The sequence below is a fragment of the Diadema antillarum genome, unplaced genomic scaffold, assembly GCF_040938485.1.
Source record: "Diadema antillarum isolate AM-2024a unplaced genomic scaffold, OU_Dant_1.0 scf00000154, whole genome shotgun sequence".
NCBI classification, from domain to species: Eukaryota; Metazoa; Echinodermata; class Echinoidea; order Diadematoida; family Diadematidae; genus Diadema; species Diadema antillarum.
The window spans coordinates 172,042-184,852 of NW_027271043.1; the positions used below are offsets into that span (position 1 = coordinate 172,042).

The following is a 12,811-nucleotide window of genomic DNA, read 5'->3' on the forward strand; positions in this document are numbered from 1 at the left end:
TACAGTCGACGTCAGCACCCAGGGTCAGTACTTTTGTATTGCCCAAATCGTAGTAGGAGTCTAAGCATTAATGGTGACCTTTGCACATGTCTTCTTGAAAGTGTGTGTTTACAAGAGTGGTCTACTTTGTGAAGGGCGTAGCCTATTATTATGAACGTTTTAGCTCACCCTCTCTACGGACGAATGATTTAAGCCGATTCAATCCGTGTCACTGTGAATGGGCAGAAGTTTTATTTTTGTTCACTTTGTTTTAAGAACGCCCTCAGGTGGACAAAGAACGGAATGCACATACGGAAGTACAGTAAAGTTGGTTTGCTTATGGATCGCGATTCTACACAAGGCGCAGTGCTGTACCTGAGGAAAGCATCAGTCTTCATATGATCTACGGGAATGTAAGATGTAGTTTCGCTACAAATACTTTTGCATGAAGTGTAGGGAATACTAAAGATTTCGTGAATTGTTTTGATAATAGACTTTTTGATGGGGATTTGTCGCTAAATGTCTTATGTGTTTGACCCCCGTATAACCTGTCGAGGGTATCAATCATATATGCGATCACCGCCGTAGTTGCCTGCATGCTACCTGGAACATAGGCGATCCGATGGTGCAGCGCAGGCGAACGCGAGGTGATACCGGACCGGACGGCTTGCCCTCCCTCCGACTAACGACGACTCCGTTCGCTTTAATACGGATGTGTCACCTTCTGTTTGCGCTGCTGCCAGGCGCTAAATACTCGAAATACTAGTTTACTGAAGCTAACAGTTTCGCTGCCAAGTGAACAGTGCTGGTTTCTGATTGTTTTTGCCGTTTTCTTGGTAATTTGCTACGGATTTATCTGCATTTGTTATGATTAGCCCGACCATCGACCAGATGCCGTGCCGTCTTCTGTACAGTGACTTGACCGACAAGTATGTTTCCGCGAAAAACTTCTAATTTATAGTAATGACATTTGCTGGGTGAGTTTAAAACTTCTCATTTATAGTAATGACATATGCTGGGTCAGTTTTAAAAAGTGACCCAGCAAATGTCATTACTATAAATGAGAAGTTTTTCGCGGAATTAGACATACTTGTCGGTCAATACAGTGACAGACAGGGCTGTGTATGATGAGTTAAATTGAGATATTTTTCTTACAACTATAACTGTTAGAGTCTATACACTGCCCTGTCGTGCGCAATAAGTTGAATTTCATGATGCCTTAAACTAATGGTGTAAAAAGAGAGAGAGAAAAAACAAACATTCAATGTCCCCAAATAGATTCTTTTTGCCCATTGACAAAGAACAAACTATGTCTAGTTCTATAATTGGTACACTTACAGTGCACTCTTGTTTTAATGTAATCCTCAGGATCGGCAGTTTTCTTTCATTACAACTGAACAAATACAGTGTATGAATGACGAAAACATGCAGACCATGTACTAGTGTAGGCTGTATATTATATTTTGTTGGTTGAATCATTGAGAAACACCTCCATGACTGAATATTCCTCATACACCATGGAAAGCTGTCAAATGGGATGCTACATACATTATGTACACTAGAAGACAGTGCATGTTTGATAAGCTGGCTCAATATAATGAAAAAATGACAGCCTCAACTTATTTTGTTGGCAAAATTGAACATTAATACAAATATGAATGTTTCTCTTTCTCTGTTCACAGTTCAATGAGGTGGCTGCATGACTATGGACTGAAGATACCCAACCAAGTTCCGATGAATCGTTGAAGAATTTGGCAGGAGTACTTTCAGAAATAGGGGACAGATCAGAACACAGCTCTGAGCCATATCAAAATGTCGGACTCCCGACGCCGCCATCAGCATCGCGGGCAAATGCAGGGGCATGCCAACAGGGAATATGTTAATGTGGAACTCGGATATGATCCGTCTGGTTACGGGCAGGGTCCGAGCACCGCGCCGGGAAACCAGTACGAGAACATGGAGCTCAATCCTGACATGCGTTACGGCGCACAGGGAGTAGACAACCTGGCTTACAGCTCTCCCACAGGTAGTCCGAGGCCTGGTTACCACCGGGATGATATACAGCTCACCACAAGTGAGTACCCCTGGTACCGGTAATTGCGTGTGATGCTTCATCAGTTGTAACCAAGTACAGTCCAACCTTTCCTATCTGGACATATTGGGACCAGTGCTCGTCCGGATAAAGGATTTGGCTGGATATGGGAGAGTCAATGTATGATAGCTACACATGTTCTTATTATGTTTCCTATTGAAGGTAGCGTACACTGAAACTCTTTCTTTGCTATTGATCAGCGCATGATTATTATAAGCCTTTTAATTTTTTCCTCTTTTTTTACCAAAATGAAATCAATTTGTTTGGAATAATCTGTTAAATTCATTTGAGTTTGTGAAGGAAGTTTATCTGGGTTTGAAATCCCCCTTTTTCCTGTAATTATTCCAATTAAAAAAAAAAATGCTTTGTTTGGTGTTAATGCTCTCATGTTTTGGAAAAATAAGGTAACCCATAACACTCATAAGTGCTGGAGATCTAATTACCTGCGTAGGCTGGCATTCCCTCGCTGCTGGTATTTTAGCTCAATTATGCATTGTTCTGCTCTGCCAGTTTGCAAAGGCATTGGTAATGAACTGTGACTGTAGGAATTGACAATAATCATTTCCTTATTTACCCTCCAGGTCCTCCTGGGTCAGTTTTTAGTAGATCAACAATGTCATTGTGGTTCACAGATTAATACACTTCTTGAGAGAAAGAGATGTACAGTACATTGTGTAAAATAAAAGCAAAAGAAGTGAGCATTTTATTTTATTGATATGTAAATTGAATCAGATAACCACAACAGTTGATAATGTCCAACCCATGATGAGCACACACACACACACACACACACACACACACTCACACACACACACATTATATGAATACCTTTTTATGTTCTTTGTTTGGTGTTAATTTCCTTGATGAAATTATGCAGGAATGTCTCTTGATTCAATTGACTAGTAGACACACCCATATGTAGGATTAGCCAATTACACACTTACATGCACTCATATTTGTACATGGGTAGCATAAAATCCAACTCCTACTTGTACAAATATTAAATGCTGTATGAGCGTTCGTTTTATCATAATCAGTGTAAATTACCTTTGCTTGATAAGACTCTTGCCTGCTGGCTTTGCTTATCAAGCAAAGGTCTTTTACACTGACTGTGATAAAACGAATGCTCATCCAGTTGATTTTCCAATCAGATGAATCTTTTCAGCGAATTAAATGCTGTATTTTTATCCCAAATTATTGCCAGTCCATCTGATATTAAAGTAATTCTACCACACTTTTGTGGACACAAGATTGAAAGAACTGTCAGACAACAAAATATGCTGTGACTGCTGTGTTCTGTGTTGGACAATCTTATCTAAGGTGAAATTTAACCCATTGAGGACAGGCTGATTTTGCCACAACATATATTTCCCATAGATGGGTTTTAAAAGACATGCTATGGTCTGTGAATAAACTTTCATGCCAGATAAACCCAATCTACAACAGTGTGATAGTAATGCTGATCTTTTGCTCTGAACAATAATGTCTCGCTTCTGTATATGATGTATAAATAAATGGTCTTGGGCAATTACCCCCTGGGCAATTACCCTGGACCCTTCCCCTGACCCTAATCCTGAACCTAATCCCAACCCAACCCTAACCTGAACTCTAACCCTAAACCCTAACCCTAACCTAATCTTTACTCTAGCCTTATCACTAACCAGTATTTAGCTGGGGGGGGGGGGGGGGGGGGGGGGGGGGGTAATTGCCCTTTTAATGAATGCTTTGCGATAAAATACTTCGCAATACTGCTAACACCAACCATCAAGAAATGTGGATATCAAAGATAAGGATTATAAAAGTTGCTTTAAATAGTAAATTACTGAATGTGCTGGTTAGCCCCATATCATTTTGAAGGAATGGATGTATGCACATGTACCTTTCTGCCTGGCATGTTAAAAATGTGTCAGGGCCCCCAACAGACGTGCTGTCTAGAAATGGTACAATGTACAGCAATGCAGCTCTATGTGTATCACACGGGAAGCATTCTAGAGAAGAGTGTGTTGACCTTAGTACATGTAGTACAAAGTTTTGCTATCAGCCATACTTACTGGCACAAGGCAGGGCAAATGCTTGCCAGTTTGGCACACTCAGATTATTAATGTTGTGTGAATGACTCTTGGAAATTAGTTAGCTAATTAGTACTTGGCATCTTCCTGTATACTCACAAATTACTAAAATCCATGTTTAGAAAAATAACCAGAACACAAACAAACACACTTGAAAGCAAGGATTGTACTGTACAACCAACGGTAATCCCCTAAATTATACTCAATTCTGATTGGCCAGTTTTGAAGAGGATTTTAAGTGCTCCCAAATCTATTGGTGAGACAGCTTGTGTTTAATTTTCTTGATAAAATACATTATGTGTCATATCATATGACTGACTGTGTGTGATGACGTCACTGACATAAAAGCATGATTCATCAAATGTCAATTAGCTTTCTCATCATGCAGCCAATTGTATCAATTATGAACTCGAGTGGAGTTCTCTTTAGAGGCTTGGCCCGTTTAATTTGCATATAATTTGAACTGTATTTTGACAATAATCTTCTCAGTTTTCTGAGTGACTCACAATTACAAATTGTATGTCATATCATCTGAGAGATTTATGCTGTTAACATTGTATGAAGCAACACAGACAAATATTTGTAAATCCTGACTTATGAGAGCTACTTGTATGTTACAAACCCAGAAAGGATTGATTTTTCTCAAAACAGCAATACGTATCAAATGCTCACAAACATGAGTGCAGATATTGTGGCAATAACTACATGTATTTCAATTTAATGCCACTGTAATGTCAAGTATCATTTTCCAACTGTTAACTGAAAATCAAGTATGCAATGTGCACTAATCAAAAGTTTCACTTTCACCATGGCTCAGCATCAGAAAAGATAAAACATTGATATGTGTACAATCTTATACACTGAAGTGATATGAGGTTTGGTACTCACCCGCTGTATTCATTCTTCAGTTGCAGATTATCTTATCCAAGAATTGAACATTGAACCTCACTCTTGAATGTATCAATCCTAGTAACAATCTCAGGCATTAATGATATTGTTCCAACAGCATGGTGCTTGGAGGACAATCGTAGATCTGCTTTTGATACAGTGTAGGACATGCGAAATGGCTGATTTGAGGCTGGCAGCTTCATGCTGTCTCTAATGGTGTACTCTTTGAGTATGTCAGGATCATATAGCATCCCCTCTGAAATAAACCCCTGCCAAATCCCAGAGTATCGCATATCCCGCCAGTGATGCGGAGCATCCTATTGGAGAGTAGGAGAGAGAAATGGGGATAAACAGCTGTAGAGGGGTGAAGAGTGATGGACTGAAGAAGAAGAAGAAAAGAAGAAAAGAAGAAGATGAAAGAGAGAGAGAGAGAGAAGGGAAGAGAGAGCTGAGAGACAGAAATAGATAATGGAAGATCTAATGAGATCATCCCAGAAGTGATGGGGGAGGGGGATGAGGAGGCAAACAAAGAAAAGGTTGCAAGACACTGTATGACATAATAAGATACAAGAACACATTACTGTAAAGAGATGAAAGAATGACTGATGTCATTTGCACAACAGCACCCACATCACCAGAACAGAATTTATTACATATCTATCTATACATAGAGCACAGTAAGAAGGGATAGAACTGCAATATGCACCGAGGGAAGTGGGACGGGGTAAAGATAGGCAGGGCAAAAAGAATTTCAGTGATGTCACGCTTCTATGCAGTACATCCCTCCTCCCCCCAACATACCTCATCTCCTTTCTATTTTCATACCCTTTTCCTTCTTCTCACCGTCAGTCAAGCCCTCCTTTGGCTCCACGGGTGAGACCCCTCTCGTCGGAAGGTCCCGCACGGCGTCAGAGGCATCCAGCATCTCCTACCGGTCCAGCAACGCAGACGAAGACGAGATCCGAGAGCGGGAACGCATCGCGGCGAGCCTGAAAGACCCAAACAGCGTCATAGACATGCTTCCAAGCCGACAGCTCGGTGAGAGTGAGAGCAGGTTATGCTCATAGCCATAAAATCACACTCACATTTTCATAGTTTTCTAATTTTCATCTTTTTCTTCTTGCTCATATTGCTTGAGCTCTGACAATATTTGATCAATTGACTATGTCTTGATACATGAAATTTGAAATTGAAATGTTTGTGTCGCTCTGGCTTTAAAATCACTGTCACACTTTAGTAGATCTCATATTTTTCAGTTTTTATTTGCATTCATGGTCATTGAGCACGGACAAAGTTTAAAAAAACCTAATAACTCTGTCTCAATTCATTTAGTTTTAAAATTCAAATATGTAGCTGTAGAATCCCTACCACATTTATTAATAATTCTCTGTTTTTCATTATTTTTTTCTCATTCATGTTCGTTGAGCACCAACAAAATTTGACCAAATGACTTTGTCACAATTGATAACTTTCGAAACTAGAATGCTTATTTTTCTCTAGCAGTGAAATCATTATCATAGTGTAATAGTTCTCTGTTTTCCATTATTTTCTTCTTATTAAGTTATACATGTTGATCATGCACCAACAAAATTTGACCAAATTACTTTGTCTCAAGAGTCTAGCTGTAAAATCATTATCATACCGTAATATTCAAATTCCTACATCGACCTAAATAAGCACTGAATTGATCAGTGTTTTTAGTAGTAGCCATGATAAAAAATTCATGGGCGTACATACTCGAGCAGGATTCGAACCTACGACCTCCAGATCTCCGGACTGGCGTCATCTTCACAAGACCACTGAGCTTCCGCCCGACAGCAAGTGTTTGTTCTAATCCTTATAGCATGCAGTGGGTACTGCGTAATTATTCAAATTCAGGAAAACATCTCGATGGAAGAATTTCATGAATTTGAATAATTACGCAGTATCGGCTGCATGCTATAAGGATTAGAACCAACACTTGCTGTCGGGCGAAAGCTCGGTGGTCTTGTGGAGATGACGCCTGTCCGGAGATCAGTAGGTCGTATGTTTGAATCCTGCACGAGTATGTACGCCCATGAATTTTTATGTCATGGCTACTACTAAAAACACTGATCAATTCAGTGCTTATGTACGTCAATGTAGGGCAATTTGTCAATCAGTTACATACCGTAATAGTTCTCTATTTTTCATTATTTTCTTCTAAATGCATGTTGGTTGAGCACCATCAAGTCGAAGCTGTCTCAGTCATTTGCTTTTGAAACAAAAATGTTTAATGTTAACTTACTAATTGTTCACTTATGTTATGTACCCCATTATACGTAGTCATGAAATCTATTTTTATTCACCCACATTTTCATATTTCAGATGTGTATGTATATCAATGGGGGCCTCATAAGCCCTGGAGAAGCACCAAGCCACAAATAGCTCCTATTCTGACTCTCTTCCTTCGTTAGATTCCTCCCCCCCACCCCCCGCTCCCGTGCTTGCATGGATAAGACAGCATGCTTTAGCCCCCTCTGCTTTGCGGTCATGTTCATGTTATATACACTGCTGCAACAGCACAACTGCTGGTGACATTAAAATGAAATCATACATTGTGCTTGGCACCAGTGGTGCGTCAGTTGGTAGCTGGCTGCCTGTTTTATGCTGCTGCCTCATATCATACTTTAAAGGCAATACCTCTCCCTCTCTTTCCTTTTCTCTCTCTGGCAACTGCTGCCAAAGTTCATGAGGAGGAGACAGGTAGTGTTTGTATATCATATAATAACTATGGTAACAAATATGATAATAGAAAAACTAGAAGTATCTATAGGGGTGTGAAATGTAGTCAGGGCTGCACACTAACCCATTTTTGCTACTGGTCTGACCTGTATGTCAGACCAGTAGGTACCCAGTTTTTCCATTTTTTACTGGTCCATTCCTGAAAAAGTTATTGGTCCGATAGTGATTTTTACTTGTCACGGACTGACGGACCAATGCCAGTGTCCAGCATTGAGCAATAATAATCATAATAATCACTATGTGTACCATCATAATAATGAGTATTAGCATGCAGTATCATCATCATCCGTCTTTGCATCTTCAATTTTTTATTTTTTTGTTCTTCTTTAATAAGTGCTGTAATCACTATCATCATTTGAATTCTTCTTTGTGGTTCATTACATGGATCTTGTGGCATATTTTTAGGGCAGTGATCTAGGAGTAATTATTCATTCACTTTCATGCGTATATCTTCATTGGGCTGCCCTAAAAACCTTCTCCATATTTGTATTTTAAAGTGTACATGAATACGTGGTGTCCCAAATCACTGAGATTGAGCTGGTGCTGAGCATGATATACAACATACACACTCACATACAAAATAACAACAAATGGGAAAGGAAAAAAAAAGAAGGAAGTCTAACTTGTCATCCTGTTTTACAAGTGTATGATGGTAGACAAAAGGGGTATGTGGGCTTAATGTTGTAATTCACACCGTGTATGTAGTGTATGTTAGTTGATATTTCCAACATTTGACATGAATATTTGCAACTTCAAGGGAATGGTTCCTAATATATGTGACAATACTGAGCATTGTTAATGTGAAATATTAAAATTTGTTTTTCACAGCTTTCAGTCCAAGACACACCATTCTTTAATTGATAATAAGATGCCCTGTGTTCCTACAATTGTAATGTGGATACTTGAAATTCAAGCTCTGCTCCCTGCTGTACATACAACCTTGATGCCAATTTGTTTGAAGCTATGTACATATCGAAACGAATTCTAATGTGTAATTGAATAATGGTGATGAAAGCGTTCCGCTCGGCTAGGATCGATATTACCAGGAGCTGCAGTCACTGGAGAGAGAACAAGAGTTACAGTAGCAGCAGTTGTGTGTATAGATATATATTTTGTAGCATCCTTATTTACTGGTACACAGATTTTTAGAGTCAACTGACATTCATGAAATTAGCTATTTGCATGAAATATTTCTTCCATAACGCAAGTGTGATGTTTATCATGTACATGGTGGGAGATTAATATTTCTCTTGAAGTGGGATGATGCTTGGGTGTAGACCTAATTTTGCCACTGTGGTTCTACATGTGGCATTACATACAATTTGTTTAGTTATCAAATGTGTGTTGTGTAACTGTAACTTTGGTGTTTAGTAACTGATCTTTTTTAGAGTTTGATGCGCTGCAGATCATTCCTTGCAGGAGGAAATATAGTTTGAAATATTGTAGTTTTATTTTTAATAGGCACCCTCCTTATTTTGCTCATTGCAAAGTGGGGAGTTGGTGTTCATAGCATTGGGATCTCTGTTGCCAAATTTGTTCTTCCTTAAAGGGAATGTACAGTTTTGGCTGAGACCTAATTTCAGGTTTAGTGAGATAATGAGAAACCTCTGATGAAATACGGAAGAGCATGTAATTCTATGAGGAATTCAACGTTTATTTGATGAAAATTGGTTTTGAAATGGCTGAGATATCCAAAAAAGAGCGATTCTAATAAAGTGTGGGACCCACACTTTATTACGATCGCTCTGTTTTACTTTGTTTTGGGATGTTTCAGTCATTCCAAACCCAATTTTCATCAAATAAACTTTGACTTCCTCTTAAAATGGTATGCTCTGTACTATATCATAAGTGTTTTCTTGGCATCTTGCAAAAAGTTAAAAGCCCAATCCTCATCTCCACTAATACTGTACTATCCCTTTAAGGGGCTCAGGGCATCGCTTCTGATGTGTAGATGTTCAACATTGATTGCCTAATCTTAGCACCCTACCTTTTTTTTTGTCTCTTTCTGCATAAAAGGGAAATAAGACGTAACTTTATTCCCTGTAATGAACACTGGATAGATTATGTGTCTTGATATCAATTTATATTGTAATTGGATATAGTCTCTCAGTCTATTTTTGTTTCTGTCTACAAGGGTTTATTGTTATTTTTTTTGTTAACTGGTTATTTCCTTCTTTTACTTTTCAGGACATACCCTAAGCCGGGTGAAGTCCTACCACTCATCATCAAGCAACCGCCCGCAGCGCAAGCGCAGCCGCACGGCATCACTGCGACGCACGCGCTCCACCACGCGGCGCAACTATGAGAACGTGAACCTGGACACGATGGTGGACGAGATCCTGTCCAACCCCAGCCTGACGGAGGGCACCTCCCGCGGCACCCTACGGCGCCGCAATACCATCCGGCAGATCTCCGGTACCATCGACACCAGGAGACGTGTCAGGTGAGTCAAATATTTACCAACTTTGCATTGTGAAGTCACAAATGTATGTTCGAGTGAATATTTGTATTACTCCTGAAAAAAAAAAATCTCCTTTTGCCCTAATTCAGTTTGCAGATGCTGAAGCGCTAAAATACAGTGAAATGAAAAAAAAAGACTCCAATATTATTAATCAAGGAACATTGTCATAATATGAGGTTGTAAATTTGTCAAGTATTCACAGTAAAACTAAATGCCAACTTTTGTCTATGAGCTGATGTGTGGCAATTTGAAGATTTCATTAAGTCTTTTCTGACTGTCTATTTTATACATGACATGATGCCGTTACAATTTGCAGGCATTGATTGTTAAATGCTATGACATTTACCGTACTGTGCTGTGACATATATTTTGCCTGATATGATATTGATTTTGTTCATCCTGTTGTAGGAGACGATTAAGGTATGTTCAACCTCTTGTAGATTTTTGCCCCGCTGATCTAGTGGCTGCCATAGTTTGTGTAGTACTAGTTGTAGGAAAAAACTGTTGATGCTGTTTGCCTTCGTTAAGTGATTGGTGCTGCTGATATTTCCAAAACAAAAGCCTATAACATTATATACAATATTACAATATCTTTTCCTTGCTCTCTCACAATTTCTTTGCGCAAGATTGCTTCTTGCCTGGCAAAGGTCACTAGACCTCATATCAACAACAACTATTGTGGTTTTCATCTATGAACTTATATAACATCCGTTAATCTCCCATGCAAAAGACAAAAAAAAACCACACACACACACACACAAAAGAAAAAAAACACAAAAAACACAAATACCTTTCTGCTTGTAGTATGTCAAAGTCTGACAGGAAGTATTAAACTCTATATTTGCCAGAAAATGTCATAGTCACCCTAAAAATAACATTGTATTTTTAGGTGTTTAACATTTTCTTTGCAGCATAAGTTTTTTGCCCGTCTACTGAATATTTCCATTTCTGTATTTTGCTCTTGGGTGGCTGCATGCATATTTCCTATGTGTTTCCATAGCACTTTTCATGTGCCTACACAGTGTTCCAGCAGTATGCCTTGTGCAAGGCAGTTTAGTGTATAGCCGCCATGATGATAGCTGCAGTGATTATACTTTGTATTTCATTGTAGCATGCAGTTTTAAAATGTTCAAAAGGGTAACTTTTTCAGGAAACGGTACACTGATGTTGCTCTGAAATATCCACTGAACTATTAAATTTGTCAAATGTGCCTACATTTCACAATTTTGTGAAGCCATTGAACCATTAAAAAATGAAATATACATTGTATTTACAAATACAGAATAATATCAAAATTGTACATGTATACACTCTTAAAATGATTCTGTAAAAATTCATAAGGCCTGACATGCAATATTGAGTCACTTACGCAAATTGTAAGTGAATTTCAGTCCTATAAAAAACAAATAAACAAAACAAAAAACAAAACAAAAAAATACCTGTGTAAGGTTTCAACATTTTTCCTTTTTGTGAGATTTGACCCTGCTGTCAATTTTTTTGACAAAAGGGCATTGTTTGTTTTGTCATCGATGAGGAAGTGGTAAAATGTATTCTGAGAAATTGATTGGTCTTTACTTAATTTAGAGGTTGTAAGCTATCTGTGCTATAATACTGATCCAGTCTTTGCAGAAAAGGGGATTTTTTTTTAATTTTTGGAGGGGGGGGGGGTTGCTTGTTTCTGGAGACATCAGTGTAGATCCTGTATTAGATGCAGTCAGTATGGACTGACAAATATAAGCATGCAGGCCATTAAAATAATGTGGAAATGACCAAAACTTTGTACCGTAATACATCAAATCTGATACCATAAACTCTAAGGCATGATAGTGAATCACACCTCTGCATTCAAGTCATAACTTTGCAATGACTATATGGCATTAAGGGCGGATTAGTTAAAAAGAATCCTTGTCGTAGATTGGCGGTTTCCCTGTGCAAATGAGAATCAAAACTCATTCTTGCAGGGTGGGAGCTGATAATAAAGTTGTGTGACAATATGAAATCCCAACTGCCCAGGTTCACAGAAAGTTTAGCAAACCATCAAAGAATCTTATTATAGCTGATTTACTATTGCTTTCCTTATTGTCATGGTAACTACATTTATCACAATATGGCTATTATCAAGTACTAATTGACATGGCCTGCAGCAGACATGTCTGCCTAGCAATAAACTGAAGCAGGGGTTTTCCATTGACTTTCATTGTTTACACATCTTCGCATTATTTCATTAGTTTTGACATTTAAAGCACACGTTTAGTTTGAAGAACTAGCGTTTGCAAAGTTTTGTGTAATGTTCCGGGTCTTTGTACTTTGGGATGAGATAGTGTCATCAGTGTTAGGTAGTTTGTAATGAAATCAATATATATCATGGCATATGATTCCACCATCTTCAGTTGTTTTGATACATTCATGTGTGGTAGAATTTTGTTTTATTTAATTGTTCTCTTTTTTTTGTGTGTTAAACTTGCTGTTCATAAGTTTATTGTATGTGAGTCCAGATGTATTGTAACGCATGTATAGCTCATTGTGAACAAAATCTACTACTGTACAAATGCAGAAGTT

At 38.5% G+C, this 12,811-nt stretch overlaps 1 protein-coding gene across 1 annotated transcript in view; it reads left to right on the forward strand.

The window, feature by feature from the left end:
- The first annotated feature begins 255 nt into the window (after nt 1-255).
- LOC139722006 (transmembrane channel-like protein 7) overlaps nt 256-12,811 on the forward strand; it is a 44,474-nt gene continuing 31,918 nt past the window's right edge. The window contains exons 1-5 of the mRNA XM_071633333.1: nt 256-392; nt 1,662-2,053; nt 5,878-6,066; nt 9,979-10,234; nt 10,661-10,672. Of these exons, the coding sequence (XP_071489434.1) occupies nt 1,792-2,053; nt 5,878-6,066; nt 9,979-10,234; nt 10,661-10,672 (719 nt within the window). The 5' untranslated portion in view covers nt 256-392; nt 1,662-1,791. The remainder of the gene's footprint in view (nt 393-1,661; nt 2,054-5,877; nt 6,067-9,978; nt 10,235-10,660; nt 10,673-12,811) is intronic.